General features: G+C 41.1%; 1 protein-coding gene across 1 annotated transcript in view; it reads left to right on the plus strand.

Moving 5' to 3' along the window:
* Positions 1-349: 349 nt before the first annotated feature.
* The window catches only part of ELOVL4 (ELOVL fatty acid elongase 4), a 36,575-nt gene continuing 18,736 nt past the window's right edge, over positions 350-18,188 (plus strand). The window contains exon 1 of the mRNA XM_042803400.1: positions 350-806. Coding sequence (XP_042659334.1) covers positions 707-806 — 100 coding nt within the window. The 5' untranslated portion in view covers positions 350-706. The remainder of the gene's footprint in view (positions 807-18,188) is intronic.

The raw sequence follows: 18,188 nt of genomic DNA on the forward strand, positions 1-18,188 counted from the left end.
TTGAGGTAAAGCGAGCGCCACTCACATCGACACCTTGGCCTGTCCGTCAAAGGGGAGTGAGGGGGGAAGGAGAGAAGAAGGGAAGTCCAAACTGCTAAAAAGATAAAAAGAAGTAAGGAAATACAAGTTGACTGAAATATTTATTTCCCGTCCGGTAAAAGCAACACCTGTTTGAAAATAAAAGGCAAATGAAGATATTAAGCTCCTCTTTTCCACCTCGGACACCCACTGGTGGAGAAAGGTGTGTGTGGGGTTGTCTCCAACGGAGCCCCAGCGGCCGCTGAGATTCCCGCTCCCGCTCCGCCGCCCTCAGCCGGGAGGCGGTTGGGCGCCCGCACTGCGCCTGCGCGGCCGGGCCGGGCGGCCGCGCACCCCGCGGGCAGCGGCCGGCGGGCAGCCAGCCGCCGGTCACGTGACGGAACCGCACCGCACCGCACCGCTCCGCACGGTGCTGCGGAGCCGGGACCGCCGCTTCTCCCTCCCCCCGCGCCTCCGCCTCCCCGCCCTCCTCCCTGCCCGCGGGACACGGGAGCCGGTGACGGGAGCGAGGCGGAGTCTGGAGGGAAGATACCGAGAGATAGAGATTTAAATCACATCCCCGGCTGTAGAAGGGCAGCAGCAGCAGCAGCCCCGGCGCAGAGGCACGGACGCACGCGCCGAGACAGGTCTCCCGGCTCCGTCGCCGCCGCTGCTGCTGCTGCTCACCATGGGTGCCGCCGCCGCCGAGCCCCCCCGCGCCATGGGCCTGGTGTCCAGCGTGGTGAACGACACCCTCGAGTTCTACCGCTGGACCTGGAGCATCCGAGGTAATACCGGCAGCCCCGGACCCGCCATCGCCGTTCCTGGCGCCCACCCCCCCCCCCCCCCATCCCTCTGCTGTCACAGCGGTTCAAAATGGCTCCGTCTCCCGGGAGACGCGGCGCGCGCCCCGGGGGCTGAGGCGGCGGGCGGGCCCGGGGCTGGGTCCCGGGCCCGGGTCCCCCGGGCCTGGCACCGCGGCGGGGTGGCCATCCCCGCCGCGTCCCCTCCTCGTCCTTCCGGGTGTGCTTGCGTGCTTTGTTTGTTTATCTGCCTTAATCCCGGTGTAACGGCCCCGGGGCGCGCGGGGCATCTCTTGCCGGCAAGGTGAGGGCGTCCCCTGGGCGCCCGCGGGCTGGATGTGGCAAAATCTGCATCCCAGAGCCGTGGTTCCTCCGGGTGCCCCTCGCCTCGGGGTGCCTCGGGGTGCTCATACGGGAACCCGGTGCCGGGGGTAAGCGGGGCCCTCCGGTAATTCGGGCCGGAGCTCAGGTGGCCTCTGGCTTCTGCGGCAGGTGGGAGTCCTGTGACAGCATCGCTTGGAGTGTGGCAAACTAAATGAGGAGGTGATTGTTGCCATCAGTCCAGAAGCTTTTCATTTTATAATAAGGGCATTTGGGTCGGTTCTGCTGTTTTCCATTTTCAATCCGTTCCGTTTTTGTATTGGCTCCCCATGACTGCAATGTGGAAGATGCTGAAGGCAGAGAAAATGTCTTGGAGTATGGAGAAATGCAAAAAAGCAGCTTTCAGTGCTGGGACAGCAAATGAGATGGTAACTTGCTCCAATGATGGGGAGCTCTGGAAGTATTCGTCAGCGCGAATAGCTCGCTCTCATTAGTCAAATGAAATGAGTGGGGTAGAGTCGCAGCTTTCGTAGTTGGTATTGTGAGTAGCCTTGGGCAGTCGACAAGAATCCCTTTTCTTGATGTTTTCTTCATTTTGCAGTTGTCCATGAAGTGATAATGTCTAGGCTATTTGGATTTAAACCTAGAAATACATGGAGCAAAACTCTGGAGTGAACGCAACTATGGATGTGTTTTGTGGCACTACAATAAGTGAGAATGTGGGGCCTTCATTACAGGCAGGAAGCTCACTGCATCAGCAGTCTCTTCTTTTCCACCCCCTCCCTTCTGCCATCTGTCAGATAATAAATTAATCTTATGTTATAGATGGAAGGAGCTCACTCTTTTTCACAATTTGCCTTCCCAGCCTATCTTCTGGGGTTTGCCGTATTTTAAAAACTAAACCTGTGTACATATTTTTTTCTTTTGTATTTAAAACCTGCCAGAATATGAGATCAAACAAAATGCTTGCAGCAGCACTGACTGCATTGTAATCTACCAGTGTTTGCTCTCTTTCTATGCCTCTTGTAACATCCAATTGTTTGTAGACTGTCAGGTAATGCATGACATAGATGCTATCCTAGCCAATCAATAGCATTTTTAGATGGATGTAAAAACAGATGTGGGTACAAAGTTGAAATCCTTACAGATTACTTGATTTGTTTGAAAAAGAATTCAAGTTCTGATGCATTTCCTGGACTTCAAACATGTTATTTAAGTCTGTGTATAGACCATGTTTGTTGTAAGCCAAAATGATTGGAGAAAAAAGAGGGATGAAAAGGCAAGTCTATGTGAGGAATGTAAAGCTAAATAACTTAGATTAATACTACATATAGAGTAGGCTTTTATTTCTTCCTTTTGCTTCTTCAGAGAATGTTAAGCAGTAGTATGACGACATTGTTATGGCATCTAAAACGTGCTTGAGTCTTTTACTAATGTACTAATGCAAAATTTTAAATTACTGCTCCAAGTTCAGTAGTATTGCTGTTAACACAGGATTCCACTGTAATGAAGTAATTGGTTGCATTTTGTATAAGAGGTGGAGAGTTTCTTGTTCAGGTTCTGGATTTCAGTGGGTCCCTGCAAGGATAGTTTTGGATAGAGCCTAAATCACATCAAAAGTGTGTTACTGTTCTTGTTTGTACACAGTAGTACGTAAACCAAGGTCCTCCTGTAGTCTTTACAGTCAAGTATGGATGTAATATCACACAAAGCAGTGACAAGGTAGCTCTGGATAAGAAAGTGTCATTTGTGAGGCAATGCTGCATTGATATTTAATGAAATCATATCTTAGTGCCCTGAGTTCCACTTAAATACCTGCTTGGTTTGCTCCTTTTCTGCATGTGTCTTTGTTCAGAAAAAAATAATTGTCTCCATTTGCCATCTCTGAGTAAATATATGTTAAAATCACGAATTCAGCACTGATGTGTGAATTCATGCAATTCACCTTTGTCAAGAACTATGGCAATGATATTGCTCAACAGAAAACACAAATTATGGCATGCAAGACCATTGCTTAACATTCAATATAATTAAATAAAAAAACTATACCACGCAGCAAAGTTGCTCAAGAAATTATGCCATGCAATAGCATTACACAATAAATCATACTAAAACACTACCACACAGCAAAATTACACAATAAAATGTGAAGAAATTTTATTCCCACTACTACTCCTACACAAAAACTTCTCATTCATATAAAACCAAATTTACTTATTCTCTCCAGTTTTCACTTCCAGTTTGTATGGGACACTCAAGTCTGTCTTTAGCCCTATGCTCTGTATTCAGCAGGATTGTCCTGCCAGCAGGTGTTTTCTTATACTGCACCAGACTCCTGTGATGAGACTTGTGCAGATTTGTGCCAGAACAACCCGCTGAGTTGTGTGCCCCTTTATTTTTGTGCTGTAAAGATTTGGTCTTTTTTCTCCCGGGCTGTGTGCTATTTAAAAAGCAACTGACCTTTTCTGAGACCAAGAAGAACCCCAAAAGACCGAGTATATGATGACCATAACTGGAATTTTTTTAAATGATGTCACAATTTTTTTAGCATTAAGTATACTGTCTAAAGCTAGTTTGTTTGTGGTTTTGCTTTTTCAAATCTTGTATTTGGGAATAACAGTATTCTGTGACGTTTTTTTCCTTATATATATTATCAAATAGATTTTCAGCCTTAGCTTAATGCTTTTGCTTGTTAATTTGTTGAAAAACTGCTTTTTTTCTCTCCTTCCTTGATTAGCTATTTAGACCCCTTTCATGAAAGCCTAAAATCCATTGTAACCATATATTCACCTGAAACAGCTGAAGGAGATCATTTAGGAAGTTACAAACTTCAAGGAGAGATAGAAGGGACAAAAACATGCTCTTAGCGGTCATCAGGAGAAAAAAAAAAAAAGGTGGTTGGTGTAACAGTTACTATCAGGAAAGATGATCTAGGAATTCCATGCCATTCTTTCTGTAAAAAAGACTGGTTACATGTGATAGGTAGGGCAGGGCTTCCTTCTTTCTCTCGGCTTGGGTAGCTGGTTGGGGTTAGATCTGCCAGGAAGGATTAAGGGTATGATTAGATGACTGAGCAAGTGACTTAAAGGGAGGTTCCAGGCTGAGTCCAGGGGAGCTATTAAGATGAATAACTGAGGACACAATCCAGGAGAGAAGAATGTGGAAATCTGAAAACATGGATGAAGAGACCATTGACAGCAGTTGGAGAGGGGGAATAGGAGACTGTGGCTTGAAAAGGAGATTTGTGAAACCCTGTATCAAAAAGGTTTATTTTAGAAGAACTAGTTAATTTGAATCTACTGAGCTAAAGAGCAGTAAAGCTTTACTGACTTTGGGTGAGTGATTGTTCTTTGAGCTCAAAGTTAAAGGGAAGCAGGGCCATCCCATGTGGGACTGCTTTGGAACAGCAACTATTTACAGCTGTTGCAGTTAATAAGATTACAGACTTTTTCCATCAGGAGGAAAGGAGAGAAGAGAAAGATGCAAACTTTCACTTTAGTGGTAGGGATAGTTTTCTGAGTAGCATCTTATTCAGGAACAATATCAATCGTAGCTTTTATCAGTTGAATCTGACGTGTAAGGCAATGAGGAAACACAACTGCTTGCCTTAGAAATGAACCAGTGGAGTAGCTTCCATGGGAACTCAAATTGCCATAAACATTTTTGCCAAGAACATCTTGGGACTAAGTTAAAAATGCTCAAGAAGTTCAGGTTCCGTTTCTTTTTCAGTCCAGGGAACAGAACTGGAAGAAAATATGTTTCTACTTTTTCTTCTCCCTCATTCTTTTCCCCATGCAGAAACCAAGTGTGGCCAAAGGATCCTGAATGTTTATGCATGAGGGAAGTTCATTGGGGTGGTTAGCAGAACAGTCTGAGTGCAAGTAGTACCTTGTATATAAAGATTTGTGCCAAAGCTGGAGGCAAGTAGAATCCCGATAAAATTTCTTCAGAGAATGATGATGGGGAGAGAGAACAAAGGGCAAGATGAAGGTTCATGAAGCCTGTTTCACAGAAACAAAGCAGAACATCTTCCTAAGCCTTCAGAGGGCTGGCTGAGCATCAGACTTAGTGATTTGGCTTGATACTTGCCTTGCAGATAAAAATTTCTTCTCAAGGAAACTTTTTTTTGATCTGTGACCATGACTGGGTAAAACACAAGCATTAGAGAGGAAGAAACACACCAGGAACTCGAAGCTAGTGTGTTGGGGTTTGGCTGTCTTCTGGCAGAAACACAAAGAAAAATTTGTGGCAGAAACAACACTGAGAAATTGATCACAGAAGTAAAGAATGCTAAAGGCTAGATTGTGTGAATCTACTGACAACCAAATTCAGCAATAGGAGCATCCCAGTTTACTTGATTTGTTTCATTAAGCATCACATTTAACTGTCTGTCAGTGGAGGGAGGGACTTTATTAGTGAAGAAAAACAACTGTCGGTATTAAAGACAATGGGTGTTTGTGGGAAATTCCACCCAGGTTTCATCACCAGGAGATTTTATCAGATTTTGGAACTCAAAAGACAGATAATCAGAACAGATACCAACACCTTTGGAAATGGAAACGCCATTCAGAAAAGAACATTACCGAAATGGAAATGTCTGCTTAGAGATTTTGGATTGACAAGCTTCAAGAAGGCAAACCTGAGGGAGTAACCTGAAGCAAAGCTAACTCTATGAAGTTGTGAGTGGAAGACTTCCCTTTCCTAATGTGAAGGAAGAGGAGGAGTTGTAGGTGATCACCTGCAACTCTCAGCTTTAGCAAAGAGTTGAAATGGAAAAAAGCCTTTGAAGAGCACCAGCAAGAATGTGATATGAAGTTCTGTTTAAACACTCATCGACATATTCCAGAAGCAAAAGGAACTGTTTGGACAAAATGGCAAGAACGTAACTGAACTTCTGAAAATTCCTATTAAGGCTGTTTAGATAGAATGTCTTGAAATCTTCAGAGGAAATAAGATGTTATGAATACTCTTAAAGCAGATTCTATGGAAAAAGGTTGGGAAACTGCTTTATACAGAATTTAACCAAGCTGATTGCATGACCTTCGTACCTACTGCAGAAGGCCAAATGACTAGATGTTTAAAATTGCAGCACACTGTAAATGAATGTTGTGGAGTTCTCAGCAGATCATGTTTCTCAGCTAAGGCAGCATGCCATTAGTGAGGTGCAAATGGGCTTGTGGTCCTGGAGCCCCGTACTATGAGAGGTGAAGAACTCTTGAGCAGTTGAAATATCCATGGCATGTAGCAGATGCATTCATCCTGGGGACTGCACTGGTTACATAAATCGATTGAGCATAGTGGTTGAACTGTTGTTCATAGGTAGCTGTTCATAGTTGGAGAAACTTGACTAGAAGTTGATCATGGTATTTATTCTGTATTTATACTGTGCTTGGGGTGAAGAGGCATGTAACAGGGCTACGGTTAAACCTATGGAAGACCAGAAGAGATTGTATGGAAAGCAGCTATGCTGTATTATCCTGTGCAATTAGGAAAGGTTGTCAAAGGCTGCATAAGGACAATTAGTAGAAGAAGGTGTAGGAAACATAGGATGTAGTTCCTTTTAAGGTCTGGGAGATCAGGAGCTGTGAGGAGTGGGTGAGAAAGACTCCACTTTTTTCTCTGCCAGTCAGACAGGTTTTTGGAGTTACTCCTTTCACATGGAAAGGATTAAGGGAGCACTTAGATGACAGATGAATGAATGAAAAGGCTCTAAGCAAACACGGAGAGAACTTTTGGAGGAAGAATTTGCTAGGATGCAAGACTAGGGTGGAAAAGGCTGTGGTGTGTACAAGAGTTTTTTGAGGTAAGGCAAATGGAGCTAAACATAAGTGGCCTGGAAAACTGGAGCTAAATGAGAGTTTATTTAGCTAGAAAGAATTGGTCATAAAAAGAATAAGAGCTTTGGCTTTTAAAGAGTGTTGGTATGAGTGGAGTGTGCCTGGAGTACAGAAGTTGGAACTGTGATTTTAAGGGCAAATCTGATCCATGAGGTAGGACTTCTCTGACAAGTAAACTGTTACATGTTTTGCTTTGGGCTTTGCTTTCTCAGGCTGTATTTGAAAAGAAGGTTGAATCTGCCGTTGCATTTCATGAGGAACTCATGTGTGGGACTATCTGACTGACATCTCCTTTAGGAAGATGTAGATGTGGGATCCATAGTTTCTGGATGTTGTTTGGGTGGCAGGTGGGTACAACTATGTTCAATTTTGTCAAAATTCATGCGCTTCTGAGCACATGGACCTCAAGGCCTTGTGGCAATTTAAGGACATAAATGAAGGCAGCTCTGAAAGTCAGGCCTGCTGAGACTTAGGTGTCAGCTCTGTGGGGATTTCCAGGACTGAACCCTAGACTGTAGGTAAAGCAATAAGTAGCTTCAAGGCAAGCATAGAGGTGAATTGATTGCAACGTGTTTTGTATTATCTCCCATTGTGTGTGCTTGGATCTCAAGATAAACATAAGCTAGTTTACCTTTCTCTCATGGAGGGTGAGGGGGAATAGGCTACCTCAGTTTGGCTTGCATTTGATGCAAGATAATGGCATGTCTGTGGCCATAAACTGCTCTTGGTTGTGTCAGGTTAAGTCACTTATGTGCCTGCAGCTCAACTTCTTTCTTTATGTACTTGGATAATTTCAGTGGTTTGATCCTTAACTCCTTCCCTGGAGTGTTCTCTCAGTGGCATTGTATCTGCTTGTACCATGAGTTTCTGCCCTAGTTTCACTCCATCCATCCACCTCCCACGTACATGTTTCAGCATAATCACGGACACTTGACTATTTGGTTTGTTTCTATGACATTTTCCTATTCCTCTTATCTCTTTCTGCAGTATCTCAAAAGCACCTTCTTCCAGCTCCTGTATATGTTATATTTCAGTTTGCATGTTTGACCATGTTGGTTTTCTATTATTTTTTTTCTTTTTTATCTGCTTATAGGTATCATCTCCTTGTTTCCCTCTTCCAGTTATAGCAAATATGAGAGATTATTTTATTGCTTTCTAAATGCTCAGAGGATGTTGCTGGAAGAAGGGAATTTATAACCCATGTCTTTCACTTTCTCTGTTGAGCCAGTAAATCTCTCTAGACAAGATTCTATGTCCATCTCTTCCTAGAGCATCATTGTTACACCTTGTTTTTAAGTGGTTTAAGATACACTAAAGGGGGAAAAAAAAAAAAAAAAAAAGAAAGGAAATAGAGGTGCTAAACTGAATAGCTGCGCTATAAATAGCAGACTTCATAACCATATTTTCAGGGTTTGCATTTAATATTTAGTGGTTTACCAGGAACAGATGTGCCCAACAGAAATACTTACACATAGAATACCCCAAAATGCTTTCATATTTAGGTCAGATTTTCTTCTACTCTGTCTAATCTCAGTTTTAGTGATCTGTGATTTTTTTTTTTGATCAAGAGTGAGAAACTATTGCAGAAACCATTGGAGAAGCTTAAATTTGGGGGCACATGTTACTGTAAAAGGTAACACAACTGTAGAAGCGAAGTCTCTTAGTTGTATCAGTCATTTGGGTATGGCATTATGTAGCTGCCAAACTGATAATTTTTCTACTGTATACTTAATGAGTGAAAGATTCAGACACTGATCATTCTTCTGGTCATCTTTAGGTATAATAACACTTTCTCATTCAGTTCATGCTTTGAAAATGAACATTTAAAAATTAGTCTCTTTTTATGATGTTGGGTGATTTTTTTCCCCCCCTCAAAGATGTGTCTTTTTTGCTGATGTCAAAGACATGTTGAGGAAATAAGTTCTAAATGTTTTGCAGTGTTATTTTTCTTTGGAGGCTTTGACTGATGTACCTGTGTTAGGCTAACAGAAGACCTAATGTACCTCACAACTATAAATTTTATTCCTGCCCCTGAACTTTGAAGATAAGAGCTAACATCTTTCAGTAACTCCTTTTGTAGTTTTTACTCACAACATAATTCCCACCTTATTCATCCTTCTGTAAAATGAAATGATGAGCAGCATCCCTGTGCTGATGCAAACAGAAAAAAATGGGTAGTTTGTCAGAGAGATTTCTGTGCAGCTTCTAGCAAATGTTCTCCAGCAGCTTTCTGGTATTATTTTTAGGTATATTTTACTTGCCATTGCTGGTTTTCATACATGTTCAATCACTGAATCTAAGAGTCTCTAAATGTTCATCTGCAACCCCAAATCATTCTGTGTTACGAGAGCAGCAATGTAAGTTGTTTACATTTGCTGTGTAGTTAAGCATCAGTATCCTTCCGCTGTGTTAGCACATTGGCAAGACATACATCAGTGCTGAATTTACATACTCAGCATACACAGGACAGCAACACATGTCTCTCTTCAGTGGATAAGGCCTTGCAGAGTTGTTATTAAACTGTTATTAATAATCCTTTGCATTTTTCAAGGATGTTATCTTCTAACTGAGGGAATATAATAACAAAATCTGTTTATGAGGAAGATCTATTCTGTGATCATCCACTGAATCATACTAGATGGGCCAATAGTCTAATCTGTTATTGCAACATTGAATCCTGTGTTTGTGTTGCTGTTTATTGACACCCCTACAACTGTTTTCATAGCACCAAAACCCACCACTTTTGTGTGAAGTAATGACGTCTCCAGTCTGAGCTCTCTGAAGTAGTTTTGGCTAAGACCAGAGAAGTCTGAATACAAGTTTCAATAAAAAAAAAAAAAAAAAAAAAAAAAAGCACTGTAGAAGGAAAGCTTATTGAAGTGTGTTTTGTGCAGCACTTTGTATTTCTAAAGAAATAAGAGACATGGGCTGGTTCATAGAGTTCTGCAACTAGTTCATGAAATTGCATCCCTTGGGTTGGTTGGGGTTTTTTTTTCATCTGTTTTCTTCATCTGTTAACTCCATAATTGGTAACATTCAAGAAATGACATGCAGGTGTCACTGCACTGGGAATGCATCTTGCTTTTGTGATGTTTAGAGAAGTAAGGTCTGACAAACAGAAAAATGCTACGTGCCTCAAGGGCTTACTATCTTGCAAGTCTTGTGTAAGCTTCAATGAGGATTATATTTTTATTATTCCTTGAGGCAGAGCATTTGCACTGTCCTCACAAATAATCAGAATCAATGGAGGAGGTAAATAAAAGATAATTTGAACAAGGTAATCTCTTAGGCTTGAAAATCCTGAGACTTGATGGTGAATTGATATGCCTTATTATCCTTGTCTTGAAACAAGTGTATCCTGTTATTGCTGTGTACAGGCACAAAGTCAATATGGTGTTAGTGATTGAATGATGGGAGTCCCAAGAAGACTAGAATGCTAATTAGAATAACAGGAATACTAGTTAAAGTACATCTGACCTTTTAACAACAATTTGGGATTAGGCATTCCTGTTACTTTAATGGGAGTTTCATAAACACATGCATATTACACAGGTGTTCATTAGCTGCAGGAGATGTTCTTCTTAGCTCTGTGGTATTTTGATTTTATGTTGCTGCATATAGCTTTAAAAAAACCCCTAAACAGTCAATTACAAAGCCCTGAAATTTAAAACAAAGCCACAGCTAACTATAGGCAGTACCTGTTAGTCTTGTATGTAGTCCTTTTGGTTTTGGGGCAGGCACCTCTTATTTCTGAGTGCAGCAGGATTTATACAGCTTCATTTGCAAATTTATAAAATCTGTGGGTTTTTTCATTTTGTTTTTCAGAGTACATGCTTTAATTATTCATTGTGCTGGTGACTGAATATTTTTATTCTTGCATCTTAGTTTGTTTCATAGTTTGTTTAAACAGCAATGATTTGCCATAAAACGTTAATATCTAGTCTTCTCAGCCCAAACAAATTAGTTTGTTCTAGGCTAGTTAAAGCTTGAGGATAGACAAAATACTTAACTCGGATATTTCCATTCACTCTTGAAAACAAAAGCAAACATGTTTTTTTCTGTACTGTTCCATATTTTAAAAAATTATTTAAATCAGGCCACCTGTTGTGCTTTTTTTGTGCCAGGTTTTAGGAGCTTTTGCCCATATAGCATTGTGACCATGTCATCCTTAGCTTTAACAGTAACATACCTCTTTGTTTCCTTGCCAATCATAACCACCACTGATGCTATGATGTTATTGTGATAATGCAGAATTCTTCTGTAAGGGAAAGCGGCAGGGACTTGACCAGTGTAGTTAATTTTCCATGTCAAATACGTGCAAGGCTGATTTAAATGTTTATAGAGTATCCAGAGAAAAGCCATGAAAATTATTAAAAGATTGGAAAATATGCCTTTAGGTGAATTAAATAAGGTGTTTCTGTAAACAAAATAAAAAGAATTTTTAAAAAAGCAGCGAGTGACAGTATAGCTGCTTATAACTACCCAAATGAGGATGAAAAAAAAAATCATAAAATGTGGGTCTTCAGTCTAACAGAGAAAAGTATCACTAATTGGTTAAAATTTAATCCTAAATCCTTTGGATTTAGGGAGCAAATGTATGCAGCGTGTCTAGTTAACATTTTACAGCAAGCTGTTATACGTTCTGCTGGGTTCTCTGCCTCTGAAAAGATAGTAAAATGGGAAATTCTTCTAAGGATGATCTCTTAGCTAAGACATGCCTCGAGGGAAGTTTCATGGTGCTTGTTTTAGATTATACTAGATTGCACTGTTCCCGAGTTAGGTACAGGTATCTTTGACCCTGTCAGGCTCCTTGGAAATACCTATAGTGCCAGAAGTTTGCAGATATTAACAAGTATAAGTGAGATAAAGGTGAGAAAGGAACATAGAACTGGACATCCCTTCTGTCCCAACCTTCTGCTTTGCTGCAGCAATCTGTCTGCACAGTCCCTCCCAGGAGGACATAGACTTTTTTCTGATTGAAACAAGAATGAGGCTACAGGCAAGTGATTTTAGTTCGTGCAGTAGCTTCAATCCTCTATCCTAGGATTTCTTGTAAAGAAACTTGATAAACTGAGATAATTGAGATTTAGAATACAATATGTGCAGTGAATAATCAATACCAAAGCAGACAACTTAATTCAAGCACAGGACATCTTTAAAAGAATAACTAATTTTGGGCCACATAAACTGCTCATTAGAATTGTAATAAATAAGTGAATAGAAAATTTTAACTTCTGTAGGTATTCAATCAAAAGATATATGGCCTCTCAATTTTGATGCTGCAATGGTACTTTTCTAAATCTTCAGTCTCAAATTGTGCAGCCCATGTAGTTAGTAGTGTACTGCTTTAAAGGCTAAGTTTCTAGCTTCAGCTGTTGTTCCATTTGTACCTTCTGAGGTTTTAGTCAGACTGAGCTTTTTTCTTGGAATCTCTACAAACTGGTAACAGTAAATGTATTTTTAAGTGATTCTGATGCATTACTCCATTTAGTTTGAAAGCATAGGGTCTAATCGTGTAGATGCCTATTTGAGTTGACTTTCAGCTGAGCCACTCTGAGGTGGTTGTATAGCCACAGTGAACTTCATATTCACATGTAAGTATTGACAGGACTGAGCCACTATTTCCAATACAAATGCAGAAAGAGAAGTACGTTGTATAGAATATTAATCCGTAACCAGAAAGCAAAGGGGGACAGGTGTGCACTAAAATACTGTAAAAGAATTTAATTTAAAAGCTTTGTAAACATTTTAAGATGCGTGAAGTTACCTTTCTCACATTTTCTTATATGTTTCATGTTTTCATTTTGTAATATTCTTCAATTATAGTGCTAGTGGAGCTAACCAGATGTGTCAAATTCTTAGCTAATTAACACAGTGTAGTTCATAGAACAATACTCCAATTAGATAATACTGGTTTGCCTTCCTTATATTTTGGAATTAAAATTTCACTTGTTTAGTGATATCTTTCTTAAACTGGAGATTGGGCTGTGAGAGGGCTTCTTGTTCAAATAAACTGTGTGTTCTGCAGAGAGCTCACACTGTTAAGAACCACTTTTAAACAGTCACCATCATTTCTGCGGTGTCTTTAGAAATGTAATTGGACAGATGGATGTGCTGGATTGGCACTGTAAGTGTCTTTGCGCTGAGAATAGTATCAATAGCTATTAATAACTTTGAAAGGCTCTCCAGATAAATTAGTGAGTAATGACCTTATAGCTAAGGAATACATATGATGTTAAAGTAAAAATAAAGACTTACTAAGTATTGATTTTTGAATCTAATATGAATGCAGGGAATTTCAGAAGTAATATATTTTAGTTATGTAGTATTTTCTCTAAAACTAATATTAAAAGCAGAGATAGTCACCATTTGTAGGAGTGATTGTGCTATACATTTGTTTGCTTATTTTTGGAATTTGTACTTACTGATGAAAAAAAAAAATTGATCATAGGTTCAGTAATGTGCAGGAAATTTAACCATCTAAAATCTTCTTTGTGGGAAAGGAAATGCTGAACCACATTTAACAGAAGCATTTGTGTATTAAAACACTTAAGTGTTTCATAGGAGTTTCGCCATCGGTGCAGCCTTAATGAAATTTATTTACCTTCCATACTTAAATATAGGTTGATTATGTCCTCTTTGGACATTAGCAGGTAGGATATTCAGTCCTTTTCACTGGTCCTGCTCTTGTTCTTGCTTTGGAAGAAGAAATCAGAGGGGTTTATGTCTGTATTTCCTGTTAATTGCCCCATGTAAAGAGTTAAACCCTGCAAGAGTAGGTGCCCCAGGGCAATTTAAATTATTTATATATTTATAGATATAGATATATATGTTCTTCTATTTCTTGTTTTGTCTTTGTGATGTGAAACTTTAAAATGTATATACACAAAATGACAGGAAAATCTTGTGTTTATAAATATTTCCTATTCTTATATGTTAGCAGCTGCCTTATTCTATTCTAGATTCACCTTTATTATTGAGTTCAACTTTAAATGTTTGTTCTAAAACTTCTCCCACCTTACAGAAAAAGCACTGTACTACAGGCTGTGCCATAACAACAGACATTTTATTTGTGATCGAATTAGGATCCGGGTTTTAGGATTTGAAAGACAAACACATTAATCCCTTGAAAGATTCAGTCTCTGTCAATTCTAATCAGGTAAAGGCATTGGTCATTTTGTTTCAAAGCAGTTGGAGAGATTCTTTAATTCAGGGAGCTGGCCTTTTTATTTCAAGCTTATTTCATCTTTCGGGTAATAATGTACTTGTTGCATGTGAAGTACTGTAGAATTTAATACACCCGTATGTCCCCATAAGTTATCACAGTTGTCTGTAATTTGCAGAAATCGTTTGTGGTCATCAGCACCAGCTAGTAAGTAGGACACAAAATTATGCCATTTTTCCTAAAGTGGGATGGGGGGTGGGAAGGAGGAGGGTGTTGGAGTAGTTTGGGAGGCTTGTCACTTAAGCAGATGATGTAGAGAGTGAATTTATCTTGGTTTGAAAGAGAGCATCTGAAAAGAAGTTTGGAACAAGAGTCTGCATGTAGCTGCATTTTCTGTGTAGAAGAGGGACAAGCCGGCTTGCATGGTAAACTGAAATGAAATTGGTTTTGTAATACCTTCTGTGCAACAAGAATGGTGCATGGAGCTGATTTAAAACTGAACAAGTTACTTTGCATTATCAAGGTCAGATCTTGTAATGAACAAGTTTCTAAATCTATCAAATTCTGGGATGAATACTAGCATGTTTTCTGATGCCACAGTACGAGTAAAAAATAATCATATACAGAATCTCCTAAATGCCCTTAAAATAAATTCAAGTTGTTCTTATTTAGCATAGCAGTAATTAGGATAGACTTTTTGACTATTGATATGCTTCTGTTTTGGCCAGGATATAATTCAGAGCTGAATTGCTTACTGTATTCCCTCTTGTGATTTAGGCCCAGAGGGCAACTGAGCATCACCCAGCCATTCACTCACTCCTTCCCCCATCAGAGATGAGAAGGAGAATATGACCATTTAAGGACAGGGAGGAGTAGCCCACCCATCACAGGCAAAAGACAGACTGGTTAGGGGAAGAAAAGGAAAACATCACTTTAATTCAAACGCTAGCAAAGACAACACTTAATAGACAAGGTGGGACTGGGAGAAGCACCACCATATCCAAAACCATCTACCCCCACCCTTCCCTTCTCCCTGGGCTCAGCTCTGCTCCCCATCTCCCCACCTCCTCCCCCAGTGGCACAGGGGGCAGGGGATGGGGGTTACAGCCAGCTCGCTGCTCCTTCCTTCTCGGGAGGTGGGGGGAATGCTGCACATCCCTCCCCTGCTCCATGGGGCTCCCCTCTCACTGCAGACAGTCCTCCATGAACCTTTTCCACAGTGAGTCCACCCCACGGGATGCAGCCATTCCCACGCTGATCTGGCCAGGGTCACCCCTACGTGTTGCAGTCCTCCCGGTGCCGAACCACAGCAGCGGGGGCTGCCTCTCCCCTCAGAGTCCCGGCCTACTTTAAACTCAGACACCTGTCCCGGAGTGGCTTTCTCCTCAGGCTTCAGGTCGGCCTCTACATCTCACCACAGGATACAGGGGTGTCTGCTTCGGCGCACCTCCCCCACATCTTCCTCCTGCCTCCCACTGACCTGGGTGTTCCCACAGGTGTCCTTCTCCCAACTCCTCCTCACAAGCCCCAGCCCCGTCTCAGGTTCCCCTTCTTAAATACATTCCCACCAAGGCGCAGCCACCGTTGCCATTTGGCTCGGCCCTGGCCAGAGATGGGTCTGACTTGGAGCTGGGGGAGCCTCGAGAAGCTTCTCACAGGGGCCACAGCTGTAGCCCACTCCCTTACTACCAAAAAACTGCACCACAGAAACCCAACACACCTCTCATACAGGCATTTTGTGTTCAAAGTGTAATTAATTGTCCTAGGAGAGGTCACGCCCCTAAAATCAATCAGATAAATTAATTCCCTGGGCAGTATGTTATGTGGTCTGTATCAGTAAGCTACGCTTTTCTTGCAAATACTTTAAGACTTGTCTCTGAGATGTGGTGACACACTGTTGAAAAACCCTGTGCAAAGGGAAAGTAACAAGCTGAAACCATGATACAGGTATGGAAGTGTAATGGCAGCTGCCCAGGTGCTCTTATGTTGTTGTCAGAGTTAATGAAATAGATCTCTTGGTTTTCTCCAGTTAAGTTCTTCAATTCATAGTATTTGCGGAAAGTAGGTGAAAGAATTGTTTACAGTGCTGTTGAAGCATGAGGCAAAGCCCACTTGCAGCTGGGCTTTCATAAAAGTTGTCCCTTTATTTTTCCTTTCACCCACTAGTGAATCCTCATTCTTCTGTCTAGAAATCTTTGTCTCTTGCCACCAAATCTGGAATAGGTCATGGTTTCCTGTTTTCAACAGTGGGTGGTAACATTCAGCTCCTGGATAAAATTCAAATCATCTTCTTTTTTCATGATTTTCATATTGTTAGTTTAGCGTTTGGGATTATGCTGGGTTAGAAAATAGAAGACACATTCTCTAGTTTGTCCTTGCATCTTTATATTGCTTAGTGCAAGAAGGCTGGGAAAGCAAACAGGTCTCTTGTCTCACCTGCTCTTAACTCTTTGCACACCACAGTGTCTGAAGTGAGATGCTGATTTGATTAAAGCATGTCACACATTAGCTATCCCCATAGCTATCTCTTAATTAAGAAGTGACACCTTTCTCTTTGCTTGAAGGAGATGAGTATTTGGCCATTACTTCGTATAAAGTGGATGATGAGGTTCTCCATTTCTTTTGTCTTTTAAATGGTATTATCTTTTATTTTAAAATTCAAATTGGTAGCACAATTGCTAAAGGCAAACAGGAACTAAAGTGTAAGGGAGATAGCAGTGTAATAATTGCAATGCAGCAGAATGATTTCAGCTTCAATAGGTAGTGTTCTACAAAGTCTGGAAAATGGGGCTGTTCCTTTACATCCCAAGACACTTTACGGTACTATAAAGCAATCATTCTCATGTTTTACGGAGTGCATTATATTGTAATAGAAGTGTCTGTTCCAGGGACTTGCTGAAAAGTTAGAGGTAACTAACTGTCTTCTCTCACTTTCTTCAGTTCTGTTTCACTGCCTGTGTTTCTACAGCCAATCTATCTGAATTTTTTGCTGCTGCTCCCTGTACTCCTTGCTCTGCCTTGCCCTTGGCTTCTGGCAGTGGCTCCAGTCACAAGGCTGACTCCTGTAATTCTGGAAGCATCAGCCTTGCTGGAGGTTTCTGTGCATGAGGATGACTTCTTTTCCTGGTGTTCAGCCATAATGGAAGCTGCTAGGCTGGTTTCTCTTTCTTTTTTTCCACTTCTTTTTAGGCCTCCTAGTGTCTTCCTTGCAATGTGCAGATCAAATATTTTTAAATCAACTGGAAGCAAGAAGAGTTAGTGCCGTGCACATTGGTTTTTTGTAGATCACAGTGTGTTTTTCATTAGAAATAGAGGGTCTCGTGAAATCTGCTCCTAAAATAAGGTTCTAATTTATGATCTTAAGGGCAGCCAAAGAAACAAGAGAAAAGTAGAGGAGGAGTAATAGCAGTGCTGTTCTGTACTTTCTTCCTTGCATCTGAGTTTGTCATTTGGTAGATTAAGAAGGGTTTTCTAATGTACCTGTTAGTATGTCTGGGATCTGGAATTAAATTATGGTATAGGTTTTTTTCACTGTCTCTGGGCTACCATGAAGAAAAACAGTTCTCCAAAAGAATCTTGTCCTCTAGGTAAGGCTGGGAAACTGCATTGCTATTTGTGAGTTTGCTTACAAATGACTGAAGGCAGGTGTTTTAGTCTCCTGAACTTCCCATGGAGCCCTGTGGTGTGATTTCCATATGAACTCGAAATGGCCTGAGCATCTGGAAAATAATCCAGTTAGTATCATAGAGCTGTGCAGTATCTGAAGTATTATTGATAGTTATGGAATAGTTACCTTTTATCTCTTGCTATAACTAGAGATTTACCTTGGGGGGGGGGGGGGGGGCGGGGAGGGTTGGGAAAGGAAATACTGAGTAAGGAGGTGTCACTATAGTCTCTCCCTTCCTCTGTAGCAGAGCCATCTTCTAATCCTGGATGTCACTGGTTCATCAGGCTAAGAGTGCTTTTTTGATACAGATCCAGAATTTTAATATAGCATTTTCTGGGCCCTAGGATATGTGTAACTCTGGATCCCATGGGTGACTG

The sequence above is a fragment of the Tyto alba genome, unplaced genomic scaffold, assembly GCF_018691265.1.
Source record: "Tyto alba isolate M040663 unplaced genomic scaffold, T.alba_DEE_v4.0 Super-Scaffold_40, whole genome shotgun sequence".
Lineage (NCBI taxonomy): Eukaryota > Metazoa > Chordata > Aves > Strigiformes > Tytonidae > Tyto > Tyto alba.